The 12,338-nt window shown below is 47.3% G+C and overlaps 2 protein-coding genes across 9 annotated transcripts in view; one reads left to right on the plus strand and one right to left on the minus strand.

Moving 5' to 3' along the window:
* The window catches only part of Syne2 (spectrin repeat containing nuclear envelope protein 2), a 292,157-nt gene that overhangs the window by 248,984 nt on the left and 30,835 nt on the right, over window positions 1–12,338 (plus strand). For all 8 annotated transcript variants that reach the window (XM_050153713.1, XM_050153714.1, XM_050153716.1 and 5 more), the window contains one exon: window positions 11,956–12,118. In XM_050153713.1, the coding sequence (XP_050009670.1) occupies window positions 11,956–12,118 (163 nt within the window). The remainder of the gene's footprint in view (window positions 1–11,955; window positions 12,119–12,338) is intronic.
* Window positions 6,530–12,338, minus strand: part of Esr2 (estrogen receptor 2) — an 84,116-nt gene continuing 78,307 nt past the window's right edge. Inside the window, exon 11 of the mRNA XM_050153723.1 lies at window positions 6,530–6,672. The gene's annotated coding sequence lies outside the window, so the exon portion shown is untranslated. The remainder of the gene's footprint in view (window positions 6,673–12,338) is intronic.

Genomic DNA, 12,338 nt, shown 5'->3' on the forward strand with positions numbered 1-12,338 from the left:
CTATTTGGCAGCAATAAAGCCAAGCATATGGGGAGTCCAGATCCTATCTTCTCCTGAGAGTGGAGGGGCGGAGACAAGGAAAGAGCCATCCCAGATGGTCCTGAGTGAAGGCCTGAAAGTCCCGAGAGCCACTGCAGGCAGAGAGACCCTTGTTATGAGCAAGCAGGCAGGCTGCGGAGCAGAAGACAAGCCACCCAGGAAGGGACAGGAAGCCCCATTGGCACAGTATAAGAAATGACCCTGGGAGAGATGGGAGCCTTGACTGTCAGCCACAGATTTGTCCTCCTCAGTCAAGTCTGAGTCCATTGTGGTCCCCCAGTGGTGACGGAGTTCCTAAAGAATGACCAGGGGAACTGGTTGGAAGATGAGGCAGGGCTGAATTTAGCTTCAATTTACCGTTTGAAAAAGAAGCAGGACAGTAGCAAGACTTCGTTTTGAGCCCCTGCTGGCTTTCCTGTGCACCCTAAGTCTCTAAGCCTGTTTCCAAATCTTCTGTCAGGGTCTGGTGCTAGCCTGGACCCTCAATTATTTCTCTACCAGACCCCAACATAAACTGTCTCTGGACCAGCGTGAAGGAGACGGGAATAAAGACACAACTTCCATGGTTTCATCAGGAGGGAGATTCTCAGAGGTCCCTTGTGATATCCTGGGTTCACACCCTGAAAAATTCCCCCATTTATTCTCTAAACAGTCTTTATACCAAAACTTAACTGAGGATGAAATACATTAGCATTCTGTCTCCTAGGTAACCAGGTGAATGGCTGTCTGCTCTGTATGCTAGCTGTCACATAGGCTTGAATCAGCATCTCTTATCAGGCATCCTCCAAATTACAAAGGAAGGAGCAAAACAACATCCTGACCTTTTGTTAGGTAGTGACAGCCTGTCTGGAAGGGTAAGTGACCCGTCTCAGGTGTGGCCTATGGCTTGATGGCTTGGCTGCCATGCCATGTAGAAATAGGGGCCTACAATCTTCCCAATGTGTCCAACCGCACATCACGAGCTGCTGTGCCCGCTTCAGATACATGACAAGTGGTGCTCATTTGACATAGGACCAGAAGAGCACGGAGAAGCCTGTTTGTGGACTAGTAATGTGTCGTTTTCATTGTAAAGTGGAAGCAGATCCTTCCTCCCACGGGGCCGAGGATTCCATTAAATTTATTCCCATGGCTGGGCAGGCACGGAGGCTCGCTGGGTAAAAAGTACTTCTCGTGCAAGCCTGACGATAGGAGTTCGACTCCCAGAAGCCACGTAGTGGTGGAAAGAGAGAACTCACTCCACCGATTTCTCCTCTGGCTTCCACACGGGTTGTGTGGCACATGTGTGCTGGCTCTCACCGCTCTCTCTCATCCACACACGTAATAAATTCAATTTTAAATAATTAATTGTTTCCAGGGTTGAGAACACTGTCCCATGTATTTGTTGAATGAATAAGCATTCTAGTAGATGAGAATAAGAATTTCTTTCGGTTGGTGAATCGTGGCTCTGCTGGCGTTGTCTTTATGGTCCATGTCCGCTTGGGTGCTTGACATTAATCAAGGGTGTGATGATATCACACTTGCTCGTGGGTCATTCAGGAGTAAGACCTAGCTTATGCTTCTGAAGAAGAGAGTAGCATGCCTTCGTCAGTTATATCACTGCAGAGGTTAGCAGGCTGTTGGCTTCTCTGTCTCGCCGGCTGCCCATCTCTGGCCAGTTAGTTGCTTGGGGGAAGAAGAGAAAACAGCAGCTGGGAGTTCATCCGCCTTCTTGGTAGTAGCAGCTGGCAACAATAGCAAGTGTCTTGACTGCCAACTGAGTTCTTAACAATATGCTTTGACGCATGATGTCACTTGATCTCTTGGGTACCCTTATTGATGGAGGAGGGCTAGAGATGCGTGCCACATCACAGGGCGGAGGCCCGAGGACAACCTGCGGGAGTCTCCTTCCACTGTGTGGATCCCAGGGTTCAAGTCAGTAGACATGGCAAGAACTACTACTTGCTGAGCCATCAATTCTCAATGTAGTTCTGAAAGGTTCGTACCATCGTCCCATTTTACTGATAAAGAAACTGAGGGCTGAAGTTGAGTAAACTTGTCCAAACCGAGGCAGCTGACAGTGCAACCAGGATCTCATCTCGGACAGTTGTCACCCCCGTGCTACCCTACACCCTTCCGGTTGGAAGCACACAATGAATAGAACTCAGAAGATCTTCACTGTAGACCGAAGTTAAAGTTGAAGGCTTAGCATGGTGTTCAGTACTCTAAAACCCACTGGAGCAGGTCTATTCACTGGTTAAAATATATATATATATATATATATATATATATATCCCCAATCTAGTACTTTGGTTTTTTTATTCACAATTATTTTAAAAATAATTAGTACAACACAACAGGTTTCTTTTTTTTTAATTGATTTTTATTGAGCTCTACATTTTTCTCTTCTCCCCTCCCTGTCTCTCCCCTCCCCTTCAACCCTCCCCCAAGGTCCACATGCTCCCAATTTACTCAGGAGATCTTGTCTTTTTCCTACTTCCCATGTAGATTAGATCTATGTATGTCTCTCTTAGGGTCCTCATTGTTGTCTAGGTTCTCTGGGATTGTGATTTGTAGGCTGGTTCTTTGCTTTATGTTTAAAAACCATTTATGAGTGAGTATATGTGATAATTGTCTTTTTGGAACCTTAATCAAAATGATGTTTTCTAGCTTTATCCATTTTCCTGCAAAATTCAAGATGTTATTTTTTTTTCTGCTGTGTAGTACTCCACTGTGTAAATGTACCACATTTTCCTTATCCATTCTTTGGTTGAGGGGCATTTAGGTTGTTTCCAGGTTCTGGCTATGACAAACAAAGCTGCTATGAACATAGTTGAGCACATGTCCTTGTGGCACGATTGAGCTTCCTTTGGATATATACCCAAAAGTGGTATTACTGGTTCTTGAGGAAGGTTGTTTCCTAATTTTCTGAGAAATCGCCACACTGGCATCCAAAGAGGTTGTACCAGCTTGCATTCCCACCAGCAATGCAGGAGTGTTCCCTTTTCCCCACAACCTCTCCAGCATAAGTTGTCATCAGTGTTTTTGATCTTAGCCTGTAAGAATTTACAAGTGTAAGATGAAATCTCAGAGTTGTTTTGATTTGTATTTCTCTGATGGCTAAGGATGTTGAGCATTTTCTTAAGTGTCTTTCAGCCATTTTAGATTCCTCTGTTGAGAGTTCTCTGCTTAGGTCCAGGGATACAAGGAACATACCTAAACATAATAAAGGCAATATACAGCAAGCCAACAGCCAACATCAAACTAAATGGAAACTCCCAGCGGTCCCACTGAAATCAGGAACAAGACAAGGTTGTCCACTCTCTTCATATCTATTCAATATAGTTCTTGAGATCCTAGTTAAAGCAATAAGACACAAGAGGTTTCTTAAAGCTATATTATCATCTGACCATCCCAGACAGCCAAGCTTCTGGGGAGGTGAGCAGAGCCAGGCTCCTCACGTCTGCTGTTTGGGCTCCTGAAATAACACTGCAAGGCCAGCCCACACCTTCATTTACAGAGAGGGAAACTGTCAATCAGAGAAGGGAAATGACGTCCACTCAGGGTGGGAACAGGAACCAGAGTGTTGTAGGAGGCCACTTGTTCATTCCGGGCTTCCCAGACCCACAAAATAATCACTCAGAAACTGTATTAATTAAATCACTGCTTGACCAATCAATCACTTAAGCTTAAGTGATGCTAGCTAGCTCTTATATGTTTGGTTAACCCATTTCTATTATTTTATATTTTAACACAAGGCTTGTGGCCTACCAGCAAGGTTCCATCTGGCAGCTCATGTCTTTCCCCTCTGGCAGCTCCATGGCGGCTCCCTGCCTTTTTTCTCCCAGCATTCAGTTTAGTTTTCCCTGCCTCGCTCTGTTCCCCTATAGCTCTGCTGTAGGCCCAAAGCAGTTTCTGTATTATTCAGTGGTATTCACAGCATACAGAGGGGAATCCCACATCACCAGTCTATCTCCCAGCACAAAGTATCTTCAGGGCATGCTAGGCTCTTGTGGGATGCTGACTTTCTAAGGCACTGTGTTAAAATTTTTCTGAAACCTAGAACTTGATGCCCGGGACCATCTACTGGAAGACAGTGGTTCTCTGGCTTCAGTGTGCATCACAACCTGCCTCAGTTTCTCATGTCTAGAGCTGCTTCATCCAGGGATCTGGGTGAGGCGCCAAGACCTTCATTCCTAACGTGTGTCCAGATGTGGTGTCAAGGTGTGGTGCTCTTGATGGGAAGTCTGTTTGAGAAACACATGAGCAATGGAGTAAAGTAAATCAGAAATTTGCAAATAAGTCTTGAGCCTCCGTCTCCATGCTGAGAAACCATGTACAAGCTTCCTGTCTCCCTGGCGGGACATCTGTGAGGATCAAGATCCAGATAAGAGAGTGGCAAGACAATAATCACGGATCCAGCCACACACATCTGCCTCATGGCATCTCACAGCCCCAAGTTCATGGGTTGGCTAGATGACTGGCCAAGGAGATCTTGGCAATGCACTTGTCTTCTTGCTTGCTATACACCCCACCCCCGAGCTAGGGCTACACGTATGTATATCACCATGCCCAGCTTTTATGTAGGTGCTGGGGATCTGAACACAGGTCCTCACGCTCGTGTGACACACACTTTACCAACTGAGCTATCACCTCAGCCCGAGGCGGGGACCATTTTTAAAGACATTTCTAGTGGTGTGGGCGAATGAGCTGATGAAAATGGCCAGAGCCTGGAAGAGCTCCCTTGGAAGGTGTACAATGGCAATCTCCCCTGTATGAGGATCATTACTGGCTGTACTCATTTTGTTTATCTACAGTTTCTAAGGAAAGTGTCGTTACTTTTCTCTTGAATGCCTCCTCAATGGCTTAGTATCCTTATGCTAGTAGTGTTGAAGGAGAGACTTGAGTAACAGGTAAACAAAAGACTAGACCCTCCCTGTTGACATCGGGTGGCTCTTTTGTTGTCAGAAATATCAAGTCCATGGAAAGACACTGGAAGGAACTAAACGTGCTTCTCACATTTCCCCTACCGTCGCATAAAGCCTATCAAGTTTATACTAATAGCAAACAAGATGTTGTCATTTAAGCTCAACAGGTATTACCCTGGCCACCTTGGGTTACAATTGCTTTTCATCCCTTTTCATGGCTCTCTTCCTAACTGTGGTTTCTCAAGGTCACCGTGAAAGACCAAACAAGACTGCCAGTCAGAACGCTGTCTCAGCTTAGCCACCACAGGTGCCTGGAAGGAGCTGGGAGGCTGCTGGGCATAGGGAAGGGGTAGCTGGAGGTTGGCCTCCACACTTCCCTTTCCCTTGCCATCAGCCCAGTCATTTCACTTCTGGAGCATATGACTTCTGTTACCCTGCAGAAATGTCTTCCTGGGAGCCTAGGGCTACCCCAAGGGGAAAGCAGCCATCAGCAGATGGGAAGCAACTGGCCCAATGTGCGTAGTCAGGGAATAAACCTCAGTGTCCGGTACTTACAAGGTCACAGAAGCAGCCCAGAATGCGGGCATGAACAAAACAGACGCTACGTTTAGGAGAAAGGTTGCCAAGCCTCTCCCCTGGCAAAGGAGGCTTGCTCTCCAAGGTGGTGGGGCATGGTAATGGCCAAGTGAGAGGTTGTAGGAACACAGGTGATCACGTCTCAAAATGGGGGAAGAGGGTAGCCTGACCCATTTCCACAGGAGAAAGAAGGACTCCCATGTTCTACATTTTGGAGAACCCAGGAAGGAGGAGCTAAAATCGCTTCCTCTATCTTAAGGTTCATTTCTACTGCAAGGCGGGGTCCCTCTGCAGCAATCAGTGGCAGAGTCCATGAACTCTGGCCTTCTCAAGCAGGACTGCAGATCTCCGGCAAGAGGAAAACTCCTCAGGGCGATGTCGTCTTAGGGACTGAGGAAGGCGCCCCTGCATGGCTCGGGCTTCAGGCTGCACTGCTGCTTGTAAACATGACACAGAGAAATTATAGACCAGAAATCAACCCCCCCACCCCCCCGCCCCACCATGTTCCAAGTCTAGATGTCTCCTCCCTGGCTTTACAGCTCTTCATACGTATCACGGTGCCAAGATAACACTGGGACTTTCTCCTCTCAGCCTTGCAATCCTGTAACGTCAGAACAAAGGCTGTGTGTGTGTGAAGGGAGCTGGAGAAGAGACGTTTTCTTTATTGTAAGCGGGGTGGGGGGTTGGCAGGTTATAAAAATTACAGAGCATAGAAAAGGTGTCTTCCTTCCAACCAGCATCGCCCGGTGCCCTGAGCCAGCTGGTGGTGGTGCCTCGGATGAGGAGCCTTGGGGAGGGTCTGGTTGGAAGATGCTGAGCCAGTGAATGAAGAAGGCAGGCTGGGCAGGGGGAGGGGCTGCCTGGCCAGGAGGTGGAGGTGCAGCCGGGAACTTGGAGCGTCCGCGGAAACCCAAGGAATGGTTTTTTCTCATAAACAGTAAGTGCCATTTCAGCTGACAGCCACACCCGCGACCCAGGTGGCCGCTGCTCTCTCTGTGTGCCTTGCTGTTTTGGTTACAAGGGAGATCGCCGATGAGATGGTGGCTGCGGAGTGTGAGCGCTCAGCCATTCGGGGGATGGGTTCTCTCCCAGTGTCAGCATGCTTGTGGTGGCTGCAGTCTGCCTCTGACAAGCCGGCAGGGATGCGATTATGCTGTGCAGAAAATAACAATATCCTGGCATTAAAAAAAAAATGCTTCAAAGCAGCAGTTGGCTCTAAAATGTATTGTATGTGCTGTCTGTGCCCTCAAATCAGGGCGTGGAAATTAATAATTTTACTATGAAGATATTTAGCTCTGTAAAAAGATAAAATTGTGCAGGCTTGGTACAGGGTGCTTAGCAACTGACAGCTGCCCATACATAGGTTTAAGTATTTATTTTGGTCCGGATTTAGATACTTTTGCTCATTTCAGCCCAGATTCAGATACTTTTGATCTTTTCAGCTCTCCTTACTAATTTTTGTTACAATGTCCACATCGACGTAGGTGTAGCTTAATTTACACTGACTTGAGCTTCTATAATCTTAACTGTATGCTGCTTACCATGAGAACAGAGCTGAAAGGTATATTAGTCCGTGTGCATGAAGAGGAATTATTCCAGACAAAAATGCTTTTGATATTTACAGCCTCGTGCATTCATAACAAGACTCCTGCTTGCTATATGCACTTGCTATATTACCAGCTCACCTTCATTTTGACCGCTCTGGAAGAAGAGCTGTGTTTTCTTACATTCTGAGCCATCTCTAGTTAAGATGAAAGAAAAACTTTATTCATCTTGATCATGCCCTGTTTCTCTACCCATGATTCCTGTAATAGAACCCTTCTATTCTACTCTTAGGCATAATTTTAATTTGGTTTAATTTGTAGAAAAATGACTTTTGGCATGGATGGCTTCTCCTTTCATCTAGCAATATTGTTTTGATAATCAGTCCCAGAATTCAGCTCAGGAAACCCTATGTTGTTTTCTTCAGGGTGTATGTCCTATGTTCAGAGATAATACATGAGAAATATTATCTGTGTGACCATGGGCAAAGTGCAGAGGTGGAAGCCACATAAACTACCTAAGGGGTTGATGTCATGCAGCATCTTGTTGACAGGCTGGTCTCTGAGCAGATTCCCTCATTTTCTGATGTTAAGTAGAGATCTCAGTGTTTGGAGAGTGTTTGGTCAGCCCTCGGGATTAAGAGGTCAGCCCTCAGGAATTAGCAAAGGACACATGCTTCCTGACCCAGGGAAGGTGACAGCTGAGTTACAGCATCCACAGGGAGCAGAACTATATAAACTTCAACAATGCATCCCTTGGTTCTTGGAACTGATTGTCAGGTGATTGCCTGAGAAACATTCTGATTCCAGCATACTGAGGCTGTCGGGACTGCAGGCAGAGGTTAAACTACAGAGCAAGCTAGACTCTGCCTGGGTGAGGCACGCTCTCTCTCTGTCTCTGTCCCTCTCTCTTCCCTAAGTCTACTTGTTATCAATAGGTTACAATGCCTCTCACAGCAGAGCAGCGAGTTGCTTTGAAGGCAAAGTGTTTTGGTGTCATCTGGTCTTTAAAATAGGGCAGAGCCATCATCTTTGATGGAAAAGACACACTGGTGACTGTCGCTTCTTCACCCAGTAGGGCTGCCTGAGTACTTCTGAAACTGTATCGTGACATCAAAGTTGCATCAGCTCTGTGGGACTTATGGCCCACCTTCGAGTGACCATTGAATCCTCACAATGTGCATAGGACCCAAAACAAAAGCACATGGTTAAATGTATATTGAAAGAAATCCGTGGAAGGGAAACATGGGCAGTAGTATATCTGTGACTCCAAGCCTCTTCCCATGCTGGCTACCAGCCACGAGCCACAGCAGCTTGTGACTCCTCTACCACCATATCTTAGATCTGAATCATGTTCCCTGACAGCAACAAAACCTGTCTTCTACCCCCGATCTATGCACATCTGTTTGTGCAAGATATGCAACAAGCCACAGGGGCCAGACCCTGCTATTTAATGGCCCACATGATCGAGGTTATTTCACCCATGAGCCTTTCCCCCAGCTGTCCAATGGGAATGATCATGGTACTTGTGAGCATCCTTGGGAGGATTAAACGAGTTGTTAGCATGTGAGATACAGCAGGCCTGATATATGTTAGCATGTGACATAAATGTTAGCAGGTTACATGGATGTTTCATCTTAGCACTATGGTTTGTTGATGGGTTACAAACCATTCCGATGTAGATATTTTTTTTTAAAGGAACGGGCTACATGTGAAAACGCTCATACAGCGAAGTGTCCCTTTACCTCAAATGCTCAAGTACATACTTTGGATTCTTTTTCTATTTTGGAATATTTGCATGTTTATGAGAACTCTTAAGAATCCGCTGGTATTTCTCTTACACAGCCCTAAGGTAACTCTGTATGTCTTTAGTGCACCTGTCTTGACTGTAGCCATCATATAAGGTCTGACATGGGATTTTTCACTGGTAATGACATGATACAGCACCCAGAAAGTTTGGACTTTTGAGCATTACAGGTTACAGTTTTTAGATTAGGATGTCCCGTCCGTATTTTACTTCCATTCTCCATTGCTCTGCCTTGAGCACTTCACTTTAAATGCCACAGCCACAGTCCTAGGAGGGCTAAGCAAATTGTTCTCTCCTTCTCCAGGAGCTATGACATCCCTAACTTCTGGTTGGCAGAAGTAAACACGGCCATGCTTAGGCCATCGTGTGTTAGCTCCCTGTGTATAGAAAGTGGTCTCCCCAGACCTCTTCTCATTAAAATAAGAAAAGAAAATGCTGTGACTCTCATAGTGGCATGGGATTCGGTGCTGGCTGGAAGCATGGTGTGAGCTGCCATCCTGGGAAGAGGGGAAGGGCAAGCAGGAGGCAGTAGGGTGCTCACTGAGCATGAGCACTGGTCTCTACCATCAGGAAGTGCTCATGGCCAGGCCTCTTCTCCAGCCAGAGATTTTTAGGAGGTCAGCCCCTCATAACTGTGCGGACCACTGCTGGGCCTTACAGAGTCAGGGTGGTAAGATGAAGTCAGACAGGCGCAATGGTAAACCACGGGAATGAAGGCAGGATCTAGGTTACAGCTGTATCCAGGCCTGGCCCGGATTCGGTTACTTCCTCTTCAATAAGTCATCTTGTGGCTTTGAAGGGGACTGTGTCCTGCTGCAGGTGTTCAGTTTGGAAAATGTACCTCCTTGAAAATGATTATTCCTGGGCCATTGTCCTCATCAGAGATTGTCCCAAATGGCCTTCACGTCCATATCCTGCCTTCCTCCCAGCTAACCGAGTGAAGGAAGGCTAATAAAGCCAGAACTCAAACCTAAGCCCTTGCAGACTACATGGCCTGCCTTCAAGCCTCCCTGTCTCAGGGAGCTACAAAGAATAAAATACCCGGGAACGAATGTAGCAAAGTCCAGGGCCAGCTGGCTACAGTGTTACAGCATCCATGTCCTGGTCAGCATCAGAAGAGTTAATGTTGCCGAACATCTATTATGTTCCAATTATCTGTTGCCTTGATCCCTCATCACCTGCAAGAAGCTTAATTTTATAGATAATAAGGACACTTGGAGTCTGAGTCAAGAATCTTGCAGGGGTGTGGAGCTTACAGATGGTAGGTGGTGGTTGACAGGGCTTTAACAATCCTGGTCTGCTCAACTCCAGTGCTCTGGTCTTATCCCTATTGCTGAGGTTTGAGAGACCTCAGAGGCTTGAAGTAGAGGGGCTGGGGTGAAAGGATTCCCCTAGAACCATACAAGTCACTGCTATCAGAGCTAGAACCGGAAGGCAGTCCTTGGGGTTGTCTTGGTTGATGGTGAGATAGAAACATACTGATTCTTTGGTCCACTTAAACGTAGCCTGGAGGTAGGGAATGTAGCTCAGTTGGTAGAGTGCTTACCCAGCATGCACTAAGCCCTGGGACCCATCCACAACACGATATAAACCAGTGTGGTCCTGGATGGATATAACCCTAATACTACAGAGCTGGAGGCAGAAGGATCAGAAGTTCAAGATCGTCCTTGTCAACATGGAAAGACAGACCTGGGGCCAGCCTGAGCTACAAAAGATCCTATATGAAAATAAAAGAGCATGTGGGGACGTGACTGTTCATGTTTATTCGTTGGACAAATACCTGTTGACAGCCCTGTCCACAGCACATGGGAGGTTCCGCCCCTCTCTCCTGAAGAGTGGAGAGTGTCTCACAGTGGTAGCTTGTTCTGGCACTCCAGGAGCATGGGGGCAGGGTTAGGGGGTGGGGTATGGATGAAGCCAGGAACAGCTTTTGGTGAGAGGCCAAGCTCAAATTGCTTGAGGTGTTAAACCGATTATGAGATTAAACTGGTTTGTCAAGGTAGAGAGCCGGACTGTTGAAAGATTCCCAGCGTGAATCAGGACTTGGCTTCAGAAATGGAACCAAAGGTGGGGAGGAGGGCATGGAGGCCAGGAGGAAGTTGTTCTGGTAAGTAAAAGTTGACGGTGCGCAGGCAGTGTGTTTCCTGTGAGTTGAGGTCAGCATCTCAGTTTCTCTTTCCATTGCCGTCAGCGGGGGTGCAGCTCTGGCGGCATCTTCCGACCTGAGGATCGGTAAGTAGGGACTTTGAACTGTAAACCATTGCTTAAATCTCTGGGATTCATCCAAAAACACCCAGATCAGCGGTGCAAGCGCTCACCCATTTAGGGCTTTCATGAAAGTGGCTGATGGAAGTATTTTATTTCGGTCTCTGTGTGAAAAACGAATGTTAGCCAGGCGAGGTGGCACACACCTCTCTAAGCCCAGCATTCAGGAGGCAGAGGCAGGAGGATCTGTGAGTGTCAGGACAGTGGGAGCTACGTAGCGAGACCCTGCCTCACACCAACAAAGATGGCCTTTGCTTCAGTAGCTTTTGGCCTGGTGTTAACTCGAAGCTCCAGTGTATGCAAGCTACACGTGTTCCCTCAAACCTGTTGCATGCCAAGGCCAGGCTGGAAGGAAGAGAGGCGGCAAGCAAATCTGCGCTTGAATGGTTTCTCTCTTTCTGACCCAGAGATGCTCACCAGGCAGCCTCGCTGGAACACCCACCCTCACACCATGCATTCTGTCCTTGTCCAGGAAGGGCCACTGACTGCTGTCACTGCAGTGAAGTATTCAGAATAGGTATTTGGGAGAGAAGAAAATGGCAACTTCCCTATGGTCTGGAAAGCCAGGAAGTAGTCAGGATATCAGGAGGCCATGTGGGTCTGACAGGACTCTTGGCTAGACTGAGTCCCTGCGAAGCATCATCCAGACCCACAGTGTTGCAGAGTCGCCTGCTCTGTGACCATGCACACCTGGGGAGGTACAAGTTGTTCTTGCTACGAAATCAAAGTGGTACAGATTTCCGGCAGCTCACCAGCGTCCGGCGTCCATCCTGGCCCTTGCTTCCCACTGCTGCTAACTGGGTCTCTCTTCCATTGCACTTAGGGTGAAGAAGCTGAAGGAGACGTTTGCTTTCATTCAGCAGTTAGACAAAAACATGAGCAACCTTCGCACCTGGTTGGCGCGAATCGAGTCTGAGCTCTCCAAGCCCGTGGTTTACGATGTCTGTGATGACCACGAGATCCAGAAGAGGCTTGCTGAGCAACAGGTGAGTGATGGGAAGGGGTACCAGGAGGAGAGGTGGCGCGGGAGGCCAAGGCAGGCCTGCCCTCCTGTCTTCCACCTGCCCACGTCTCTGCCCTATATGTGAGGCAGTCGTCTCTGAATGCCTCCTTCTCCTTCACATAGCTCATCCTGCAAACAATGCTGAAAAGATGCTGACCGTAATTACAATGCTCGATGAGGTTTTATCTTTGTTTTCGTTATGT

This window comes from Alexandromys fortis, unplaced genomic scaffold (assembly GCF_014885135.2).
Source record: "Alexandromys fortis isolate MF-2015 unplaced genomic scaffold, M_Fortis_MF-2015_v1.1 scaffold_82, whole genome shotgun sequence".
Classification (NCBI taxonomy): Eukaryota; Metazoa; Chordata; class Mammalia; order Rodentia; family Cricetidae; genus Alexandromys; species Alexandromys fortis.